Genomic DNA, 24,226 nt, shown 5'->3' with positions numbered 1-24,226 from the left:
GTAGTGTTTTAAAAATCAAACCAAAATTTGCAAACTAGCAATTAAATCATGGCTCAGACAATATAAAAACAAAGCCAATTTATACTTGAGTTATAAGACTGTTTGTTTTTATCTGTTCACATTGAAAGGGAACATGCACTTTACAAGGGGATTTGCATCAGAGCTAAGTAATGAAGCTCTGCTGACTTCCATCATTCAATAGTAATTTGCAGGCAAAATGCTATCTTTTATTTTTCTTCCATGTGATTGGGTATTAATTTGAAATGTTCAAATTGAAGAAAAACACTCGCTAAGCTTTGGGGCATATTCCCTTGCAAAGTGAAGTCTATTTACATTCACTCCTTCTTTTTTTTTTTTTTTGTTTAACCCAGCTGGCTGAATGGGTAAATAAAAATGATCGTATGCAGGTCGGATGCTTGTTTTCCAGTATGTCCGTTCGACAGAAAGTGATCATAAGACTAGTTACTGTAGAACAGACAGCTGTATACTCACTCGGGCTGAAATTCAGACAATTCCAAGGCTTAAGTAAATTGACCCAGGTGCCTGTGACCTTTTCTGTCTGTTGCAGACAGTCTGATTTGAAATGGATTTGCCATTCACAATGATGATCAAATGGATATGGACATTAAGGCTGTTGCCAGTTGCTTACATTATTTAGGTGATTTAAAGCGGAACTTCATCCAAAAGAGAAAGTTCTGCTCGTTTGCTGTCTTCCAACCCCCCCCCCCCCCAATCACTGCCACATTTTGGCACTTTTTAGTGGGAGCGGGTATCTGGTCTTGACAGGTTCTCGCTCCCATTTTCGGGTAAGATCGCTGTGACGATCTTCCCCAACCTCCCCCCACACCGCAGTCAGTCTTCTGGGACACACATAGGTCCCAAGAGACTGTGGGACCAGTCACAGTACTGCAGCGCTGCTTGTGCATGCATGGTAGAAAATCGGCTGTGAAGATATGGGCTCCTTCATCGGAAGCTGATTGAAGAATCTGCTCGGGTGACCTCACTGCATCACGTAGTTGTCCTTGTATTAAAAGTCAGCTGCTGACTTTAGTCTTTTTTTTTGGGGGGGGGGGGGCAATGCTCCACTTTAACTTCTAGCTACAGCAATTTTTTTTTTTTTTGAAAGATGTGCGTTTTTTTACATTTCTGTACTGAAGCCTGCGCAAGTAGCTCCCACCAATGTCATAATTTTATTTTAATCCCTTGTTGTATTTATGTATGCTACTTTTGTCTTTCTAATTTTTATGGTTGTGATCTCTGTGAACCTGTATGCTGTATTTAATTTGGCATGTTGGTTTGAGTAATTCTCTATTAGACTCTTATCTGTCAGCATGCATTCATTTTATTTTTTGTTTGTATTCTTGTGGTTATATGACTGTCTCACATTTTTTACAATGAGCTGTTCAGGTAATCTCTCGGTCTGTGCTTTCTCAATCCATTTACACCGTCAACCACCCATCAACATATGGTAGTATCATTTTGCTTCTTCCTGATGTTTAGGCCGACTTTGTTTACTAAGGGTGTGTTTGTGTGTGATGTCATGTTTAATTATGACATAATTTTATGCCACCCTGTGTAAAATGTTCCCTTTCTGCCATTGTACATAGAGGCTTTACTAATAAGCTTGCAATGTCATCTTCTTGCTGCCACCACTACCCATCCCCCCTATGGCCGCTCCCTGTGAAATGAGACATGTGATTTCTTGATAGAACCTGTATTTCTGGTTTTTGTAACATGGCTTATGCAATTTAATTTGGCTGTATGGGTGGTGTTACACATGGTTAGTTTCTGTGAGCTTCAAATTATATTAGCTGTGTCCTGTTCAACTAAAGATGCAGTCTGCTTAGTGGCCACAGCTAGCCCAGGCTTAGTGTATTCTGTAGGCTCACTGCCCTGTTATCGCTTGCAAGTACTTGTAGAATCATTGATGATTTGGGCAAATTGCGTATATTTTCTTAGGGCATGTTTATATGCTTTGGGCCTAATATGCATGTATTGGTGTTGCATTTGCTGTTTTTCTTGTGTGATGTGTTTTTTTTTTTTCCCATACTTTTTGCAGCCTGTCTTATACAAAATAAAGCTACAGTATTTGCCTCATCGTTGGGTTTTTCAGTAGTGGGATATATTTGAATAAATAGTTTAAATTCAGGTAAAGGGCATTGCGTTAAGTACTGTAACCTGTAGCAACTAGATCGAAATGCAAATTCACTGGGCTGACCTGCTCATGGTGTTGCATTCTTCTTTCTTGGAGCTGTTCCATAATCGCTGCTTTTCAATTACGAAGCAACCACAGAAAAGAAAATTTGCTTCTCTATGTTAAATTCTTAACATTTGTATTTCATGGGAGGCAACATTTTTAAAACCTTTTATTTTTTAAATATAGGAAATCCTTTTATATTTGGGCATTTGATTTGTTGACAGCTTACTCCATGCCAGACCTAAAATTGGATTTACAAGCTCAGCAGTTGTGTCCTTAGAAATTTATTTTAAGTTGTTTGGCAAATATATAACATGCTTCTTTGATCACTATAATCCCTTATATCCACAACCTTGTGTAAATGCTGCATGAAACCTGTCAGCCTCAGCTGACATGCAAATAATTGACATCTTCAATTCAAATGTGCAGTGGCACAAACAAAATTTTAGGATTTATTTAGAACAGTGGTCTCTATACTGTGGCCCTGGGGCCAGATGTGACCCTTTGCTTGATTTTATGTGGCCTTTGAGGCATAATTTTTGCCACTGACACCAACGATGGGGTACTATTCCTTCCACTGGCATCAACTATTTATTGACCAAACAAATTTCTAACAGTAGATGTGGTTTTCATTTGATAAAAGTCCATTCATTCATCTTTTGAATGACATTCAAATGTTCTGAGAATTTTCATAAATTTTCCTAAGAAATTACATTCTAAATTCTATCCCTCTATGACCAGCTTTTGTTAGTCAATTACCACAAACTACATAGAAATGTACATACTGTATAACCAGTTATGTCAGATTTATTACATTGCTGATATCAAGGGAGGAAATGTGGATGATGATGAGTTTCCTTTTATAAATGTGGGCAGGTGAATGATGAATACATGACCAGCCTGATGCAAATACTGTTCCCACACTTATTCTAAATTCTGAATGAACCCTCTGCACACTTCTATACACCCTTTCTAGCATAGTTTGCATAAAAACAAGGATTTTTAGTCCTCCTGCATTGCAATGCATGTTTAAGATGGCCAACTGCACCAACCAGTCCCTACTCTACTCTGCAAAATGCTTGCTTATAGCATACTTCAGTGGATATAGCACAAATATTGTAAGTAATTTGTAGGAGAGCTGCAGGTTCAGGTCTGGTCACTGACGTGCAATATTCAGTAATTTAAACAAAACCGTGCTCAAATGAAAATAGCGTGTGTGTATTTTATTATTATTATTAAAACACACACACACACACACTATATTGCCACAGGTATTGAGACATCCTCCAATTCATCAGATTCAGGTGTTCCAATCGCCTCCATGGCCACAGGTGTAGAAAATCATGTTCCGACCTGGCTGCACACCAGTGCACAAAGCAAGGTCCATAAAGACCTGGATGAGCAAGTTTGGGGTGGAGGAACTTAACTGACCTGCACAGAGTCCTGACCTCAACCTGACAGACCATCTTTGGGATGAATTAGAGCAGACTGTTAGCCAGGCCTCCTGGTCTGACATCAGTGACTGACCTCACTAATGGAAGAATGGTCAAAGTTCATGTGCTTGTAAAGGCAGGCATTCCAATACTTTTGGCAGTATAGTTTTGTGTGTGTGTGTGTGTGTGTGTATATATATATATGTGTGTGTGTGTGTGTGTGTGTGTGTGTGTGTGTGTGTGTGTGTGTATATATATATATATATATATATATATATATATATATATATATATATTAAAACCCATTAGGTGCTAAAGGGGTGTGACCACATGTTAACACTAGAAATTCTGAATGAACCCTCTACGCGCTGCTTTACACCCTTGCTATGAAACTTTGCATTAAATCAGGGATATTTAGTTCACATATATTGCAGTGCATGTGTAAGCTGGCTAACTGCTTCAAGGTAATCCCTCTCTGGCCAGTTCCTACTCTACTCTGTAAAAAAAACAAAAACAAAATAACTTAACCGATTAACGCATGTCATTGGAGTGGGAGAAACCAGAGTATCCAGAGGAAACTTGCTTAAGCAGAGGGAGAACATGCAAACTCTATGCAGGTAGTATTCTGGTTGGGATAAGAGACCAAAACCAGTACTATAAGGCATGAGTGCTAATCACTTTTGCACTGTGTTGCTCGTATATAATGTGTATCTAACTTGGATAATTAAGTTGGTTAACTTGGTTACATATCTTAAAAGATAATGGAAATGGATTGCTTGGTCCTGATGTTGATAATCTGTCCATAATTCTGCATCTGTGGAGAGAGAAGAAAATTTATTAAAGGTTTTTTTAAAGAAATATTCTTATCCAACAAAAAATGTTCTAAATTCTACCAGTTAACAAAACAATCGCTATTACCCAACAATGGTCAAGATGGGCTGTTTTGGGAGAAAAGAGAGACTAATAAGAGACACATACTGGATTCAGCCCAGTGACCCTCTGCCGGCACAGTAGTCAGATTCTTGTGTCTTGCATCCATCTCCTGATTCAGACACAACAGCTAATGAAACACCCAGGAAAATGTTTTCTTGTTTTGTTTAACTCAGAGCAGGAAAAGCCAAAGCCTTGTACATACGATCAGAAAAATATGCTTTTGAAGAGATCGTAGGATAATCTGATTGTTGGTACACCACTTTTGTCCGAAATTATTTGAAGTGACAAACACGAACATTTTTCTTGTATGATACCAAATCGTACAATTTTCGTTTTATCAGTACAGTTTTTTTGTCCAAAAATATAAAACAAGCGCATTGCAATACATGACATCACTTCAGAATTTTTATTCTATCCTAAGAGAATTTTCGTAACTTTAGTAATCTTTTCATTATCGATATGATACTAGCATGCATGAGATAGAAAAAAATGGATGACCGTTTTTCCAATATTCTTTTCGTGTGTGTACAGGGCTTTAGCACCTCTGTTAGGTTTTATTGCATCGTGGGAAACCAATGGGTTCTACTCATGTCTTTCTCATTAACATCAGGAGCTTCACTCTCACCTCCACCATTTTCCAACAATTGCGGTATCAAATATCTAAGTTAGCCCTGTAAGAGCTCTATAGCCGTTGTCATCTAAGTAGACAATTGAAATAAGTTTGTTATAATTCTGAATAAATACAAAGCTAATGTTTATTTTGTATCTACCCAAACTTCCTTCACAGAGCAGAAGGCTTTATTGATCTGATCCACCAATTTATTAATAGATTTTACCGGTCTGATCACTGTGCATTTTAGCAAAACTTTACAGATTACATTCACTATAACTGCCTTCAGTGTCAATAGGCTCTATTCACAAAGCTTTTACACAAGGTTAAGGATCCTTACTTTCCAGAAAGTGACCATTTTTGGTAGTTGGCAGGGGGAAATCTATCCTTATATCACGCATGGCTTACCTGCTGCAGATGGCATTGTTCAGTTATTCAATTCACACAGTTCATGCTCCTAGATTAAACCCCATAGTAATCGGTGGGTCTATGGAGTGAAATTCTCCAAGGATAACTGCCATCTGTTCATAATTTGGGAAATCAAATGCAGACTGTAGGTGAGAGAAGAAAAATTAGGTTTCAAAATAATTTCTTAATGTTTTCATTGGATATTAAAAACCATCACTTTTACTCATAAATAGTAAGTGTCAGAAAAGAATAACAGATGTAAGACCCTTACTCAGATATAGTGAGTGACCCTTTCTCGGCAGGGTGGACATTCTGCTCTCCTGCATCCACCTCGTAATGCAGTTGGTGTGAAATTGTTGGGTACAGGGTAGTCTGGTGGTTTTCACGTCCTCTTCCTTCTCCAGTAGACAGATGCTGCACTCAGGCAGCTCCTCCTTGTGCTGGTTACAGACAGGTGGACTCTGGAAGCTATCCAGTTGTGGCTCATTCTGATCGACTGGAGAGTAGTTATTGTCAGGGTTCTGATCTCTTCCAGAACTCTGGGATAGCTGTTCTTCAGGCTCTTGGGTCCATATTGAAGCTCTGGATTCTCCAATATGATGTGTGGGAGAATATTGACCTGCAAAAACAATGTTTAGTAAATGTGAGATACTTCCCTCCTCTCTAATGCTAGAGACCTATTTCAAATGTTTCTTTACTTTTTAACTTTTCATTTGAATAAAGTCACAGCGGTGATCCAGGGACATTGTCCTCCAGTAACAGCAGAATGTCCTTCTATTGCCTTCTCTATATTATCAAATATATTTAGTATCCAATAAGGAGAATAGAAACACCCCCTCCCCCTCTCTCGTAACTGCTGCTACAGATGTGTAGAGCAAGGAGCTCCAGGGCAGAACAAACAGGACAATTTTCTGCAATTCTAACCTAATTTTCATAATAAATATCACCAGCAATTTGTATACTCCTTTGTATATCTATATGGGGGCTGCATTGATCCCCATGTGTATGGTCCAAACCAAAGCATTTCTTGTAGTGTTTTCCATAGAGCAGGTAAAGGTTAGAGCCTCTTGTTACATTTTATTGCTTCCTGCGGAATCAGTAGGGAGATTTCTACTCACTTCCTCCGTGTAACCAGGAGCTTCGCTTTTACCTCCATTTGTGTGGACTGGCTCTTGAAGAGCTGCATGTTGTCTGGCAGGTAAGGAGACAATTTGAATAAAGCAACAGACCTGATTCTTAAGCCTGGTACACACTGCATTTTTTTTTTTTTTGTCCGACCCAGCAGGTTGAACCAAACCCAGCTCCCCCCCAACACCTGACGGATCACCATTCCAACACAAGCAATGTTGATGCTGCAATCTCACTTTCCCTGCTATTTTATTGTGACAAGGGGACTTTCACCCCCCTCCCCCTGCCAGAATACACTTATCAGCTTTTGCAGCCATTGGGTGCAAGGGCAGTTGGATGCTGGTTTTTCAGCATGTCCCTTCGACAAAAGCTGGTCAGTTAGATCGTTTTCTGTCAGACTGCTGTACACGCTGACCAAAAGTTAGTTGGTACCTGCTGGACTGGTCAATTTTCAGACCGTGTGTACCCAGCTTTAGCAAATACAAACATTTGTTCATATTTATTAATTTTATAACTCAGGCTTCCTTCAGAGTAGAAAGCTCTTCTTTTTTTTTTTTTTCTTTTTTTTTTTTCCCCACAAACCCAACAAAGATTGTATTATTTTACCTGGCAATCCTTGTATTGTCAGCTCTCCATTAACAAAGTTGATAGAAAATAAGACCAGGTTGACCCAGAGTGGGCCATGGGTGATGGAGGTCATGGTTCCATAATTTAGTATAGGAATGACAAGCTTTATATGAAAGGAGAGAAATGACATTTATTAGGAGTTTCCCAAAGGTACAATTCTGAATCAACTAAATAAGCATATATAATTTTCTCCAGCTACTAAAAACGTAGTATTGTGAAAGTGGGAGAAAAGACAGATGTAGTACACATCTTTTGTATACCAAGGGAACCTTTGCTGGCAGGTGGGACAGGTGGAGGCCCTCCCATGTTGCAATGGCAGTGAAATTGGTGGGAGTAGAGTAGGCTGGTGGTTTGTGCTCACTCTTCAGTTGCTGTAAGCATCATGAAGAGGGGGGACTGTGGATATTCCTCAGTTCTGGCTGGTTCCAAATGACCACAGTACACCAGTATCTTGAGGCAGAGTCAGGATTCTGATGTCTCTGGTGCAGCTGAAGTGTAGTCATGGAGACCCTGCCCCGCAGTGGAGATCATGATCTTCTCCTATGGGTTATGGGAGAGACTTGCCCCGCACTAACAATAAACAAGACAATTAAAAGACAAATTCCAAACATTGTTACATATTTTTTTTTTTTTTCAAAAGGTGCAGCTCGCTGTACACATTTTTGGCAATCCTGAATTTAACGGTACCCACCCAAAGATGTCAGCAGCTGGGCAGGGGGGCTCCAGGACATAAATCGCAGGATCGGAGGTGAGTATAGTTCTGCTCTAAAGCTGTGCGATATGAGCTTCTGAGAAATGCATTCCTGCCACTAGTTTTAGAGACACTCCTATTTCTTGTATATGAGATCTGATTGGAATCTCGTTACTAACTTTCTGTTTGATGGGAAGGCCTATTTTCACTTTTGGGATCAACAAATATAACTACCAGCACAGCTGGTGTTGTTTTTGTTTTTTTTTTTTTTTTTGTTTTTTTTTTTTTAGCAACTTTACAAAACTGTTTTTTTTTTTTTTTTTTTTTTTTTTTTTTGTTCAACAGAGATTTTGGCAAATTCAAATTTTGAATGTTAAACTAACCATTATTTTTAGCTCACGTTTGAAGATGGCAGTTATAAATTGAGAGAGAGCCTTATCTTTGTGTTTAAAACTGTGTGAATTGAGTCTAATCTTTAACGTAAGGAAAAAAAATTCTTGCCATTAATTGAAAGGTCTGTGTCCATGGGATTTGGTTTCAAGTGAGTTTTGAATTTCCGTATAAGTCTATGGGACTGCAAACCGCACTTATAAACAGGTTAAAGCAGGGTAAAAAGGAGGTAAACTGCAGGTCACCAAAAAAAATTCTAGACCCTGAACATAGCAACTGGACCCTATTAAAGTCTATGGAGACTAATTTTATGTATTTTGTTTTTTTTAAGGGCATGGGAAGCTGGTCACTGCCATGGGGGACATGTACCAATGTAAAAAAATATTCAGTAAAAAAATATTAAGTAGCAACATTTCAAATACTCAGTTCCTCATTATAGGGATATTTTCATTTTTTGCATACATTAAATTCTGCATTTTTGACTATAAATTTAATTTCAAACCCTCAGAACATAAAATATTTTCTGAATGCAGAGGCCTTATAGCAGTGGGGATAAAGGCTGCCCTTTGCCTTCCTTTATCCCCACCCTTGGGTTACTAGTCCAAGGCATTGTTTCTTCTAATGACACCAGCAATTAAGTATCATTCTTTCCATTGTAACCAACGGCGGGGTATATTTCCTCTCACTGACCCTAATGGTTGGGGCCTTTTCCTTCCACTGATACTAATAATGGGGCGTAATTCGTTTCACTTCTATAAACATTGGAACATTATTCCTCCCACTGATACCAACAATGATGCACTATTCCACTGACACTAATGAACGGGCACTATTCCTTCCACTGAAACCAAAGATGACCACTAAGCCAGAGGCATTTTTTTTTTTTTTTTACTTTTTTTTTTTTTTTTTTTTTTTTTTTTTTTTTTTTTTTACTCCCAATGGCCACAGTACAGCCCTCCTATAGTCTGAGGGATAATAAAAAAAAAAATATATAAAATATATTTTTTTGGCATCATTCATATTTGCCCTTACATGTTTCACTAAGGCTACTTTCACACTTATTCGTTTTTTTTCTTTCACATTTGTGTTTAAAAAAAAAAAAAGGGAGAAATGCATGTGACCATGTATTCCTACAGAACACTTTACACTGTGCAGTGTGTTTTTCAAAGTATTGGTGCTGTAAAAAACACACTTCCTTATTGACATCAATGGAAAGCCTGTGTTGCGTTTTTGGTGTGGTTTTTGAGTCACATAAAAATGCGCTAAAAACACGGTAAAAACGCATTTGAGTTTTTTTTGTTTTTTTGTTTTGTTTTTTTGCCACAGACCAGTGTGAAAGTAGCTTTAAACACAGAACTTGATCTGGGAAGTATAACCAAACTTCAGATCACTTTCTGCATTTTATGTGTACATCCGTGTTCAGACTGTCTAAACTGCCCCTGGATACGCATTTTATATTTTCTGTCTTAAGCACAAATAACTCAAGGGCATAGAACACAGGTAAATTCACATTGTGTGAATTCCTCCTACAATGCAAAGACAAATCTGGTAGGTTGATTGGCTCCTGACTAAATTGGCCCTAGTATGTGTATGTATGAATGAGTATTGGGGACCTTTTTAGATTGTAAGCTTGTGACGGAAGTGACTTGTGGGGGTGGGGGGACCCCTGTATCATCTTCCCAAATTCTTATGTTTAAGTCATCCTGTGCCTGTTAGGGCACAGGGTGAATTGTTCTAATATGGGTGTGGGGGTTGTCCATTGTTCACTGCCATGTGCTGCATCCCATTGTTCTGTGTCTTGGTTTGGTGTGGGGTGTTTCCTGTAGCCCTTCCCCCTGATGGGGTGGGCTGCTGATGTGTTTCCTGTTTTTGGTTGTATTTCCTCGCCCTGTGTATATATCTTGTGTTTGTGTAAAAATAAAGGAGTTGACTTCCTGTCTTAAGAAGAGTCTGGTGCTGTCTTATTTCCTGCGTGATCAGCGGTGGTGTCTGGGGATTTGTGTTTGGACAGGGAAGCTGGAGTATAACGGAAATACCCAAGTGCGGTCTGGGTCTGGTTCCGTTACGAAGCTCCTTGAGGGCAGGGACTGATGAATGTACAATATATATATATGTATAACTGTGCATGAATTGATGGTGCTATATAAGTACCTGAAATAAATTTATGCTGTTTTAAAATTGTTACATGACTATATATGCATTTAGAAATGTCCTATAAATGCATATATGTGACTGCCAGTGTGTAGACAAGAGGTCAAAACAAACCAAGTGGCTATGAATGGACAATATTCCTTGCAATTGAAATCCTCTTAATATCTGATCTGTTCTGATCCATTAGGATAGCGTCTCAAGGTAATAATGGTCAGATCAGCCAAAAACTTCCATTAATTGACAGTGTTATAAGAAAATTGTGCCTCAATATCCATTGCTGTTGGCTGTAGATCTTCAATGATTATCTTCTGCTCTGCTTAGGGGTTTAAAGAGAATAAGTTGATATCCTTATACAAAATCAAACACCTGGAGTTCCAGTTGACTGTCACTTTGGTCTTTCATGGCAAGTGACATTCCGTTTTTATGCTCACATTTTTATTATGCAAGCTCTTGGAATCCCATCAAAATATCCAGTGGTTGTGGAGGTGCATGTGATCTTATCCCATGATTCATTTCTCAAGGCTAGCAACCAGCTGCTAGGTCTGAACACTTATCTTGTGAGGAGGAAGGCACATCAACTCCTATGTAAGCTTTTGGACACCATTCAGTATAGAGATTATACCGGGTTCAAACAGTAGAGGAACAAAATGGTGGGAGGAAGGGGGAAGTCACGGGGAAGGTGATTATAAATGGGCGAGAGGTGGGCTAGTAAGACTCTGCCCCGAATGTTGAATGTACAAAGTGACATTCTCTTTACAGAAAATCCTAATAATGAAACTGGCATTTTTTTTTTTACTTATATTTGTAGTGTTATTTGAGGTGAATGGATTCCTTTTTGGTCAGCTAATATCATGATATTTGGTTCTAATGGTGCTCAGAAGCAAATGCCTATCTTTGTTTATGGTTGTGTTTGGTTTGATATGCCAAACTGTTGAACTGCTTCTCACATTCTTACTTTTAATCTTGTTCCTGTATACTGATACTCTCAAGTACTTTACTGTTACCCTTTTTTTTTTTTCCATATTTTCTTTCTCTCTTTAATGTTTATTTCAATCTACTGTGTTTCTGCAGATGAGCGTGAAGCTGTCCAAAAGAAAACCTTTACAAAATGGGTCAATTCCCACCTTGCTCGGGTCACTTGTAGAATTTCTGATTTGTATAATGACCTGAGAGATGGAAGGATGCTCATTCGACTATTGGAAGTGCTCTCAGGGGAACAGCTGGTAAGAGACACAGATTTGATCATTACAGAAGAACTCTAGACAAATGTATAAAAACTTTTTTTTTTTTCCATAAATGTTCGTACATTAAGCAGTTTCTAAGGTTATGTTTTAAGCTGTGTTTGTGTTTTTAAAGGACAAGTTCACCTTTTGTTACATATTACACCCGCCATTCAATCCTCCCCAATACTACCCTCCCAATTCCCCATTGTGACAGCTAATGGGTGATCTTCTCCTGATAGCTGTCACAATCTGGGAGGGAAAAAAAAACATTTTTTTGTGCGGGGTGTCATCCATTCACACTGTTCTGTGAATTGGAAAACTTCAAGTTCTCAATGAACTACCACAGAGTTGCTGAGCGCTGTGGTAGTTCATTCTTTCTTCCTGTCAGTGTATTCCTGCCTATGAGGTATGAGCAGACAGATACACTGAGAAAAAGTGTAAAATCATTAACTGAAAACCATGCACAATTGTTTATGAAACTTTCAGTGAAAATGTATCCTTTTTGCAAACAAAATGTAAGCAGGCAACATATTGAAAACCTTTTGCAGCTTACCATTTTGAAGTTAAAAACCTAATGGATTGTAATAAAGACTTTCTACATCTGGTGCAAATGGGTTTACCTAATGTGTCATGCAAAGGTGTTTAGGGTTTTCTTTTTCCATTTCATACATACACACAATAGTTTCATTACCATTGCAGAGTCATGCTGCACACCTTGGAATTTTGGCTCCAGTGTCTGCCCTAGTGCCTTCCCATTATAGAACACTCAGACAACCTCCTGAGAAGAGCTGCCATGGGCCCCAGCAAATATTACTCCCATGATGGGTTCTTTGTCTACAAGATCCAGCTGGGTCTGGTTTTGTTGGTTATGGCGCTGGAAACTACATCCCCTGTAGGGGATGTATTAACCAGCATGGTTCTGCCATTAACCAAAGATCTCTGTCTCTTAACTTTTACATCTGGTATTGAACAGGCCTCTGAGGCTTCTCCCAATGTGGGTTTCATTCCTAAGCATACTGGCGTTTTTCTCTAAGTACCAGGTAGTTCCTGACCTGATCATGTGGTTTCCTCATCAGACAGCTGATATGGACTTCTCTCCCAATTTCTGGGGAGGTTATTCACAATGGAGATTTGTCTCCAACAATACATTCTGGATTTCCAGAACAGGTGGTTCCTTCTGCAGCATCAGATTCCTCTTTTAGTCCTGTCATCATGGTCTGGATTTCATCTAGGTACTGGTGTGTCCTCACCACCGAGGAAAAATGCATTCCTTCTTGTTGTGGAGTCTTACTTTTTCAAATATTGGGCCTCTTAAGGACAATTCTGTACAAACCAGTTCTTCCCAGCTGGTAGCTTCTGGATATAGAGGAGTGGTTCAAGAACCAAGGTGCATCTCATACCCTGCATTGCACTTAAGGAAATTGGAGGGGTAGTGTGTCACCCTGGGCCCTCTGCAGGCTGAACAAGCTAGTCTTCTACTGCAGGTATCCCCTGGCAGGAACAGGGAATGCCTTAATGGCTTTGTGCGACATATCCACCTGGGGTTAAGCTCCTCTTCATTGGCTGATTTGCAGACTTGTGAGCAAGGCCTTTCTGGCACTTTCTTAATTTTTTGTTCTCCTTTTGAGAATATTATTTACTGTCCTGCTAAAGCTATTGTCCGTTGTTCCACAGAAGCTGCTGCTTTGTTGGATGTGGGGAATCAGTGCATTTTAAGCCATATTACTCTGTGAGGTCAAGAATAGGCAGAATTATTTTTCAGCAGGCTCTTAGAGATTGTCTTCCCTTACCAGTGCTCTTGCATACCAGTGTAGCTTGAATCTCAGTTTCATCAGGGTTGTAATCTGTCTCACCAGTTTGTTTAGATTTCTAATCTGATCACGTTCTATTCTCTTGCCTAAGCTTGTTGGGGTGCTTCCTTTGTGCCTGACCCCTTTAGTCATTTTGACCTCTAGTGATCAAATCCTGGGTTCTCTAGTAGTCACTTGCACATCCTTCTTAGGTTGTTGTTTCTAGTATGTTTTAGGATTCTTCCCTGATGGTGTCTAGCTTTTGCAATGTAGTTGCCTGCTCTGACAATCTCTCCAGGCATGACGTTCCCTGGTTTTGACCCCTATATCCTCAGATGAGTAGAGGCTTTAGGGCCTTATTACTTAGACTGACTGGTCTTTCGTTTACAAGGATATTTTCTCTTGGTTCCTTATCTGATACCTATTCCTGTTAGGGGCTTGATCCCTAGCTGTGTTGACCACATCAGGTTGTGGGTCCCCCCCCCCAATGGAAATGTTTAAGTCACTTCAGGTTGACCTGCTTCTTGCTTGGTCCATAATTTGGTGCTCCCTTCTGTGTGTCTTTTTGGCTGATTATTCTTTTTCTGGTTTTGTGCATCAGGTTGATTATCTGTATCCTTCCTCTGGTTATGTTGGCGAGATCCCCTATCGGGGCCTGTTATGTGATTTGCCGACCACTGAGTTGTTATGCTTTTGGATGTCTCAACAGTGTATGACTTGTATCTCTCAATGGACAAGAAAGAAAATAAGATTTAAAAAAAAAAAAAAATCTGTTCTTGGATTCCATAAAGGGAAACAGGTGCCACCTCGCTGTGTTTATGCTCATGCTTTTGGTACTGCTTTTGCTACAAACCTGAGGCATTCTGGTAGTCTGAGTTACCCTGGGCTGGCCTATAAACTTTGTCCAATCTTCTGCAGGTGGCAGTATAACGCAACAGTATATGACTTCCTGTTTGTCTCCTCAATGGATTTCAAGAAAATTTTTGAGGAGTACAAAAATCTTATCTGCTATGTTCCTTAATCCTGAGCGGTCACTAGCTGTAAAGCCTACCCCTGTATTTCACCTGTGAATGCCAGAACGTCCATGTCAGAGCTAAGGTCAAGGTCAGTGTGTTTTTAAGCCAGTAAAGAAAAAAGGTTTAGTGTCAGTATTGGGCCTCATTTTTACCATTAACAGTCCCACTGTTTTAAATGGTGCCTGCTCACACCACACTCAGGTTCCTGTTGTTCCAAGTGCAGGAGCTTCTTTTTCAGTTAGATGTGATCATTTTTTTTTTTGGCCCTATAGCCATTAATGGGGATATCAAATAAATGCACAAAAACGTTTGATACACACATTTTTTAGGCACTCCCAAAGTCTGTGGGGCCAAAAACATTATATTTTGCACCAAAGTCCCACCATGCCAAAGTTTTATGTGTTTATGGTTTGTTTTACTTGCTGTCATGAATGGCTTCAGTATACCATTGGAAGCAAATTTTTTTTTTTTCTCCAATATTTTTATTGTAATCTTTGTAGAAAAAAAAACCCTACATTTTTAAAATAGTTGCATATTTTGGTGTTTGCAAATGTTTGGTTTGTTAGACTGTCGTCTTTTAAAACTGAAAGCTGATATATAACAGCCCACTAAGGACTATTTTGAAGCATGAAAATACCAAGATGCTGTATGTATTTTTGAGCATTTCATCGAGGTAGCCATGGACAATGCAACTCTTATGCTTTTGCACAGGAGTTACATTATCCCTGTCACCCAGCTGAGCTTGGATATATGCAGCATGGTGCATGTGCTTTGTAAAAGATAAATTGCAAGGGACCAGGGGAAAGTTGTGGTGTTTTTTTTTTTTTTTTTTTTTTCTTTTGCAAAAATAATAAAGAAAAGCTAACTCCTTTTTTTGCATTTTTTTTTTTTTTTTTTAAAGCCAGTTTAGCAAATATGTTTATGAACCACAGCTAACTGGTAAAATGCAGCATTGAAAGACTTATGTCTAAGCAATTTCTGCATGTAAGATGGCTGCAGAATGTTTTTAAGCTTTTGCTGTGTAAACAGACCCTGAGCAAGGTGGAGTGAAACGGGCATATTTGCTAGAGACACACAAATCCTAATTTTATTTGTTCAAGGGATACAGGATTTTGGGTTATACTGCTACCTAGAGAAGTATTTGGATGCTGGCAAAGAAAAAAACATCCCACTGCCAGCATGTTCTAGGAATATGGATGCCTTTTTTTTCTCTGAAAAATTTTAATTTTTACAAGCCAAAAGCCTTTTCAACTGCAAACCCTGGATCACTTAAAAAAAACCCAAAAAAACCAAACCTGAAAGTCCTTATTTGACATAAAGGAATGCCCCAACTTTCTATAGTGGGTTGGGGAGGGGGATGTCTTTCAGCCTTCGTGGACCCATAAACAGCATCTCAGATGCCTTGGTATGGGAGGTGGTTTCCCAGGGCTACAGAATTTGCTCTTAACCCCCCGCTTCATGTCTTCCAACTTCCTGGGTTACTGCACAGGTTAGCCTACCTGAATACAGCCCTTGCAGGTCTTCCAAATCCAAGGTTTATCTCCCCAGTTCCTGTGGTAGAAAAGTTTCAGGAATTTTCAGTTTCCAAAGCAAAAGGAGGCATCACCCCATCTTGGTTCTCAAACATCTGTCTTCATTTGGACCAGAATATTCTACGTGGAATTGAAACAGTCTGTCACAGCCTCTGTCCTACAGGGAAATGTTTTATTTTTTTTGCATACTGTAGATGTAAGCTATCGCTTTGCTTTGCTGTGGGTTTCCAACACTTCATTTCATGACCCTATCATTCAGCCTCACTTCCACACCCCATGTGTTCACAAAGATTCTCGTCTGATGTGCTTACCTTTGTATGTTCCCAGGGTATCCCAGTTGTGGGATCTCTGGATGACCTGCTTTTGATAGCGCCACCAGCCTAAGTCTTCACAGACCGTGTGACATCGACAGATTAAACCCTAAAAATGTTCAGTTGGATCATAAACCTTCAGAAGTTGGCATTGGAACCAACTCCTTGCTTGGAAGTATCTGGGTCTTCTCCTAGACACTGTTCAGAAAAATTGTCTTTCTCCCAGGAAAAGATTTCACTCTCTGCTTTCAGACTCCAAGAGTGGACTGACTCTTCACTTTTGCATGAGAGCCATGGTGCTACTGGTGGACTCCTATGAGCCAGTTCTGCCGACTCCTACAACTCAACATCCTGTTGTGAGACAAATCGCTTCTGTCTGAAGAAAAGGATTCACCTGTCACCAAGGGCCAGGTTATCTCTGGCGTAGCTGCTAACTAATCCAGCTGTGGACTGGGGACATCAATTTGATCTTTTGGATGATTCTCGCAATGGATACTAGCCTATCGGTCTGGAGAGCATTAATATCTTGTCTGTGCAGGGGACTTGGACATCAAAGGAATCCCATATCCCAATTAATGTTCTGGAGCTTGGGGCCATTTGATTTTTTTTTTTCCCCCACAACACAAAACATTCATTCTGGTGGGTCATTATCAGGATCCAAACAAACAACACTGCAGTAGTGATGTACGCTTCTTCTTCTCTGAAATGCCTTCCCCACTTGCTCTGCAAGATCGAGATGGAGGGCATTCAGGTCACCTATAGACAACCGTGAGTATCCTAACTTTTTTTTGTTCCAGTTGCGCACTCCGTTTTGGGGCTGGAAATATTTGGTAGATATTTTACTTTTAAGTAGTCTCTCCTTTTTTATACTTGCCAATTTCTTCAAATCTTCTGTTATGTTTGTCTGCACAAACATTGAGTGTAGTTTTAAATAAAGGTTTAGATTTGATAAACAGGCGTGCAGATATTATGACATAACATATGTTAACTACTTTCGTTTTATTCTACAGGCTATTTAAAAACTCTCTCTCTCTCTCTCTCTCTCTCTCTCTCTCTCTCTCTCTCTCTCAGAAGTGAGTACACCCCTCACATTTTTGTAAATATTATCTTTTCTTGTGACAACACTGAAGAAATGACACTTTGCTACAATGTGAAGTAGTGAGTATAAAGCTTGTATAACTGTGGAAATTTGCTGTCCCCCTCCAAAATAAATCAACACACAGCCATTAATGTCTAAACCGCTGGCAACAAAGGTGAGTACACCCCTAACTGAAAATGTCCAAATTGGGCCCACTTAGGCATTTTCTCTCCCCGATGTCATGTGGCTCATTAATGTTAGGTCTCAGGTGTGAATGAGAAGCAGGTGTTAAATTTGGTGTTATCGCTCTCACTTTCTCATACTGGTCACTGGAGGTTCAACATGGCACCTCATGGCAAAGAACTCTGGCGATCTGAAATAAAGAATTGCTGCTCTACATAAAGATGGCCTAGGCTATAAGAAGATTGCCAAGACCCTGAAACTGAGCTGCAGCATGATGGCCAAGACCATACAGTGGTTTAACAGGACAGGTTCCACTCAGAACAGGCCTCGCAATGGTCGACCAAAGAGGTTTCAGTGCACGTGCTCAGCGTCATATCCAGAGGTTGTCTTTGGGAAATAGACTTATGAGTGCTGCCAACATTGTTGCAGAGGTTGAAGGGGAGAGGGGTCAGCCTGTCAGTGCTCAGACCATATGCTGCTCACTGCATCAAATTGGTCTTCATGGCTGTTATCCCAGAAGGAAGCCTCTTCTAAAGATGATGCACAAGAAAGCCCGCAAAGAGTTTGCTGAAGACAAGCAGACTAAGGACGTGGATTACTGGAACCATGTTCTGTGGACTGATGAGACCAAGATAAACTTATTTGGTTCAGATGGTGTCAAGCGTGTGTGGCGGCAACCAGGTGAGGAGTACAAAGACAAGTGTGTCTTGCCTACAGTCAAGCATGGTGGTGGAAGTGTCATGGTCTGGGGCTACATGAGTGCTGCCGGTACTGGGGAGCTACAGTTCATTGAGGGAACCATGAATGCCAACATGTACTGTTACATACTGAAGCAGAGCATGATCCCCTCCCTTTGCAGACTGCACTGCAGGGCAGTATTCCAACATCATGACCCCAAACACACCTCCAAGACGACCGCTGCTTTGCTAAAGAAGCTGAGGGTAAAGGTGATGGACTTGCCAAGAAAGTCTCCAGACATAAACCCTATTGAGCATCTGTGGGGCATCCTCAAACGGAAGGTGGAGGAGTGCAAGGTCTCTAACATCCACCAGCTCTGTGATGTTGTCATGGAGGAGTGGAAGAGGACTCCAGTGGCAACCTGTGAAGCTCTGGGAAACTCCATGCCCAAGAGGGTTAAGGCAGTGCTGGAAAATAATGGTGGCCATATAAAATATTGACACTTTGGACCCAATTTGGACATTTTCACTTAGGGGTGTACTCACTTTTGTTGCCAGCGGTTTAGACATTAATGGCTGTGTTATTTTGAAGGGACAGCAAATTTACATTGTTGTACAAGCTATACTCCCTACTTTACATTTGTAGCAAAGTGTCATTTCTTCAGTGTTGTCACATGACAAGATAGAATCAAATATTTACAAAAATGTGACAGGTGTACTCACTTCTGTGTGTATATATGTATGTGTTTGTTGCACCCCCTAGTGGATATTCTACAAACTGCTATACATAATACAATGACAAAATTATATTGGAGCAAGTTTGTGAAGATTAAACCCGCATCTGGCCAACTTTTTCAGGTTTGCAATAATCCAAACGTGGCAACTAAAAATACAGGGAATTTATCAAAACTGGAGCAGATAGAATCTGGAACAGCATTGCATGGCAACTAATCGGCTTCTGTCTTTTATTTTCAAAGCCTAACTGAACAAGCTGAAGATAGAAGCTGATTGGTTGGCATGCACAGCTGCTCCAGATTGTCTTCTCCAGTTTTGATGTTTTCCCTTTAATAGTAATAACACGAATGAAGGAATTTCATATTATTGCTTACCATCTGGTCCAAATGTCTCTATTTTTGGGCTTGGAAAGAAACAAACTGAAGTGACAGTTGGTTTGTATGTAAATAAACATTAAGGGGTGTAATGTAGGCAGACTATGCAAGGCATAAACAGGCTTTATTTTGGTTTCTGAAATGCTGTTTAAAAATGCCCACAGCTCGTGTGTGTGTGTGTGTGTGTGTGTGTGTGTGTGTGTGTGATATATTGATGTAATATCCTTTTGTGTTCTCTAATTCTTACAGCCTAAACCTACAAAGGGCCGCATGCGTATCCATTGCCTTGAAAATGTTGACAAAGCACTACAATTCTTAAAGGAACAGAAAGTACATTTGGAGAATATGGGGTCGCATGACATTGTGGATGGCAATCACAGACTGACACTAGGGCTTATCTGGACCATCATCCTCCGTTTTCAGGTAATATTGACAAAGCAAACCAAAAAAGCAACAAGTTTAAAGACCAATGACAATTTACACACAACTTTTAGTATGCCTATTAGATGCATTTGTCCTTAACCACTTCCAGATCGGACACTTTTACCCCCTTCCTGACCAGGGCAATTTTCAGCTTTTAGCACTATCACACTTTGAATGACAATTGCGCGGTCATGCAACACTGTACCCAAATGAATTTTTACCATTTTTTTGAGACAGATAAAGCTTTATTTTGGTGGTATTTATTCACCACTGGGATTTGTATTTTTTTTGCTATGTAAATGAAATGTCCAAAAATTTTGAAAAAAAGTGTTTGTTTTTTTTTAATAAAATTTTGCAAATAAATAATATTTCATCATAAATCTTAGCCAAAATTTATTCCGTTTATCTTTTTAGTAAAAAAAAAAAAATCCAAATTAGTTTATAAGCAAAAATTATAACTTTTAAACATTTTTTTTTTTTACATTTTTTTATTTTTTTATAATTTTTTTTTTTTTTTTTTTTTTTTTACATACTGTCACCCTAGCAGTACAGTGTCACCATGGTGACACTGTACTACTTGTGGGGGGTGATGAAGATTTTTTTTTTACACTGATTGCTTTTACACCCATATAGGATGTAAAAGCAATCATTTCTCTTTCTCTCTGTGTGCATTCTTGCACTCATTGAGAAGTACTGAGTGAGCTGTGATTGGTCACAGCTTGTCACATGGTACAAGGCTTTTGTGAATAGCCTTGTACCATGTGACCTCTGTGATCATTCACAGATTTCACACGTAGTAAGCAATGATGTCAGAAGTGACATCTTGCTTACTACTTTGCATGTGATCACTGATTGGCCAATCAGTGATCACATGATCGGTACCTCGTACAGAGGTCCCGTCCGATCGGTGTTTCACTGTGTCCGGACGACACAGCGGGCACTGGATCGCGGTGCTGCGCGCTCCCAGGGAGCGCGCACAAGCAGGGTGCGGGGAGGCCGTTTATAGACGGCCACCCAACCCTGCAGTGCCACCGTCCGGCCGTTTATATACAACGGCCGGACAGGAGGTGGTTAAACATGTTTGGGCAATCTGTATATCAGTGTAAATTTTACATTTCATGGCAACTCTGCCGTGTCTAAACAGAGGGGTCATTAACACCTCTACTAATGCAGACTAGTCCTATAACCTGGTGGTGTAATGAAGGTTTACACTTGCAGATGGGTTACAGGCTAAAACACTGAAACTCAAAACTGCAACCATGTTACTCCTTAAATATGGGTGTAATATGGTCTAAACGGTGAGTTAGCCTTTAAAGTTAATTGGCTCCCATCTGCATCAAAGCTTCAGGTAGCGTATTGCCAAATTGTATCTATTCCTTTCAGATCTGGCTTATGGACATGGATATTTCCATGGTGATTGGAATAGTCCAGAAAGTGACAGCTGCTCACTTGGGGATGGCCATAGTTCTAGAACACCAAAATACTGGTTACATCTCTCTCTAGCAACACTGGTAAAAAAAAAATTGCATGATTCCCCCATCAATACTGACTGCTGATGGGGGAATCATGAGATTTAAATTTTTTTTTTTCAATCTGAAAGGAATAGATAAAATTTGGCAATACGCTACCTGAAGCTTTGTTGAGGATGGAGCCAGTTAACTTTAAAGGCTAACTCACCATTTAGACCATATTACACCCATATTTGAGGAGTAACATTGTTGCAGTTTTGAGATTGTGTCTTAGCCTATAACCCATGTGTAACCTTTCATTACACCACCAGGTTATGTGTGTCAATCACTGAGAAGTTAGACTTGGTCACACATACATTTTCAGTATAGAATTGCAGCTGCCCATTTTTCCATTCCCTGAGTTTATAGTATGTAACTTCAAATGAGAAAGTGAAAGTCAGAACTTGGCAGTCAATGCTCCGGTTCAAATAAAGAAAACTTAATTGGTGACCGTTTGGATGCATCTGTTTTAAAATTAACGCTAACTTGCTTAGTATTTTTTTTAGTTTATAAAAGACACATTAAAATTCTCCATTATGCAGTAGTGGTTGAGTTGTTTTTAGGACGAACTGCATTGAACAATGTGTTTTTTTTTTTTTTTTTTTTTTTTTTTTTTTTTAAAATTTAGATTCAAGATATTAGTGTTGAGACAGAAGACAATAAAGAGAAAAAGTCTGCAAAGGATGCCTTATTGCTCTGGTGTCAAATGAAAACTGCTGGGTGAGCAAGTCCATTCAAAAGTGCTAAAGCAAATGCTGTTCTTTATTTACTGTAAATGTTACACTCCATTAGCTTAGTAAACAAGGAACTAAGCATACCAAAGTACTAACACATACTAAGTGTTGCTGTGTGTAGCTTATCTAGATTTTAAAGTGGTTGAAAACCCTTACATATACCCAGTGAAGTGCCTGGAGATATACCGTGGTTGTAAACCCTTACATATAACTAATAAAGTGACTGGCCTCAGGTGATATACAGATATTAAACACATCCTCCTACATAAGTTGTACCTATTTATCTACAGGTTCTCTCCTCTATGGCCTTCTAAAACAGATCAAAGACCTTTACTTTGCTGAAGAAGGCAGGGGCAGGGATCTGGCATCACACACTGCACAGCATAGAGCAGGGAGCTGAGTTTAATATGAGACCTGAGTGGAGGGAAGGACACACTCCTCTACATGGTCTCACAGGAAAACATACACAGCTGAGGTTGTCAATCACCTTCTGTGTGCTGGAGGGGAGGTAGGACTGTCTCCTGGGATTCTGTGGTGTCCAGTTGGACTGTCGGAAGTGACTCACGCAGAGGAAGGAAAGATCAGATAGGAACCACACTAGGTGCCGTAGATTAAGGCTAGTACATGCTATAGAGAGAGATGCTTTGTTCATCTTTCCTTTCAGTGGTTTACAACCACTTTAAAGTAGCATTTTCAATAGTTACTCAGATACCTAACTGATCATCTCTCTGCATATTCATTTATCTAGTTTTCATCAGTGGAATATTTGACATTTTTTACTGTAAGTTTTTTTTATTGAATTTAAACATAATACATATACAGATATGGTGCAGAAAAAGCCAATAGAAAAAAAAGAACACAACATGAGTGTAGTGTAATTGCATAGGGTCACAAACCAATAAAGTGGCATATCCGGAATTTTCAAAAGTAAATTGAGATTTCAGTGTTTTTGTTCATCTGCACGGTCATGTATTCAGATTCAATAAGCCCAGTGAAAGCATTTTAACTGTTTTTATGCACTTTCACTTCTTTGCAAAATCTTTGATATTTTATTAGTTGACGCATTTGTCTGATAAAATGGATTACCATTCTAGAGAGGATATACAGTATTTTCACACGATAGGTGATCAATTTACTTTTAGGCACCTAAATCTAATATGCATAAATATAAATTTGGCTCAAGTAACTTTCTCTATTTGCCATTCATGTGCTCATTCAATAATCTTTGTAAACTAAATCCTGCTTAATTCTGCCAGACAAGAAAGCTCAAACCTGACAGATGACCTTTTATCAGGCTTTTAATGCACTAATTATATTGTTTCCTATGTAAAGTTTCTTTGAAGGCTGACCTGCTGAAACTTGTTATAGTTATTACATTTGGATAGCTTTCATTTCATTTGATTTATGTTCACAAGAATCTGACACAATTTACAAACTTTTTTTTTTAAATTAAGCGTTTTATAGGTGTATCAAAACAAGAAAAGGGTAAACAAAGCACACTGGACAGCAACCATACATTCCCATAACATGAGAATTTCAACATTGGAAGCAGATTTATACATAGAAATACTATAACCCCATAGGGGCATTAAAAACTATTTTAAGCTAGTTATCCAAGGAGTAAATGTAAAGCTACTCTTTCCACTGCTCAGATGAGAGGAGCAAAGCATCTCTACATGAAACGCAACAAACATATTCAGAGGGATTATACCACTGCCTAACCCTGGTTAAACTGAAAATGTAACTCAACTAGGGCGTGCTGTTTTTCCAGTGTACTGCCACTATATAAACCAACTAGCTATGTGTACAGTGTATGCACAGATATCACCACAATAAGAAGCAAAGTAGCATATTAACAGTATTAAACATTGAAGTATCTGCATTGACACTAAGGCAAGGGGAGCCAGGCCAGGGACCTGCAGCCATGAGTCCAAAAGTTTATTGAATTTGTCTGGGGTATCGCGTTGTAAGATTTCTCACTCTTTAAGTAGAATGAAGTTAACCTGTGTACACCAATCCTCAAAAGGAGGGGGAAGAGGAGGGGGGCCATTTCAATGCAACACTTTTACATGCC

At 39.4% G+C, this 24,226-nt stretch overlaps 1 protein-coding gene across 2 annotated transcripts in view; it reads left to right on the top strand.

Annotated features, from left to right (window-relative positions):
- SPTBN2 (spectrin beta, non-erythrocytic 2) overlaps positions 1-24,226 on the top strand; it is a 311,949-nt gene that overhangs the window by 204,981 nt on the left and 82,742 nt on the right. For both annotated transcript variants that reach the window (XM_089658019.1, XM_089658020.1), the window contains 3 exons: positions 11,640-11,791; positions 19,737-19,910; positions 22,047-22,138. In XM_089658019.1, the coding sequence (XP_089514145.1) occupies positions 11,640-11,791; positions 19,737-19,910; positions 22,047-22,138 (418 nt within the window). The remainder of the gene's footprint in view (positions 1-11,639; positions 11,792-19,736; positions 19,911-22,046; positions 22,139-24,226) is intronic.

Source organism: Staurois parvus, unplaced genomic scaffold (genome assembly GCF_062004578.1).
Source record: "Staurois parvus isolate SC_StPar_1 unplaced genomic scaffold, SC_StPar_1.0 ptg001051l, whole genome shotgun sequence".
NCBI lineage: Eukaryota > Metazoa > Chordata > Amphibia > Anura > Ranidae > Staurois > Staurois parvus.
Note: the sequence above shows the minus strand (reverse complement) of the source record. Positions and strands in the feature narration are given on the sequence as shown.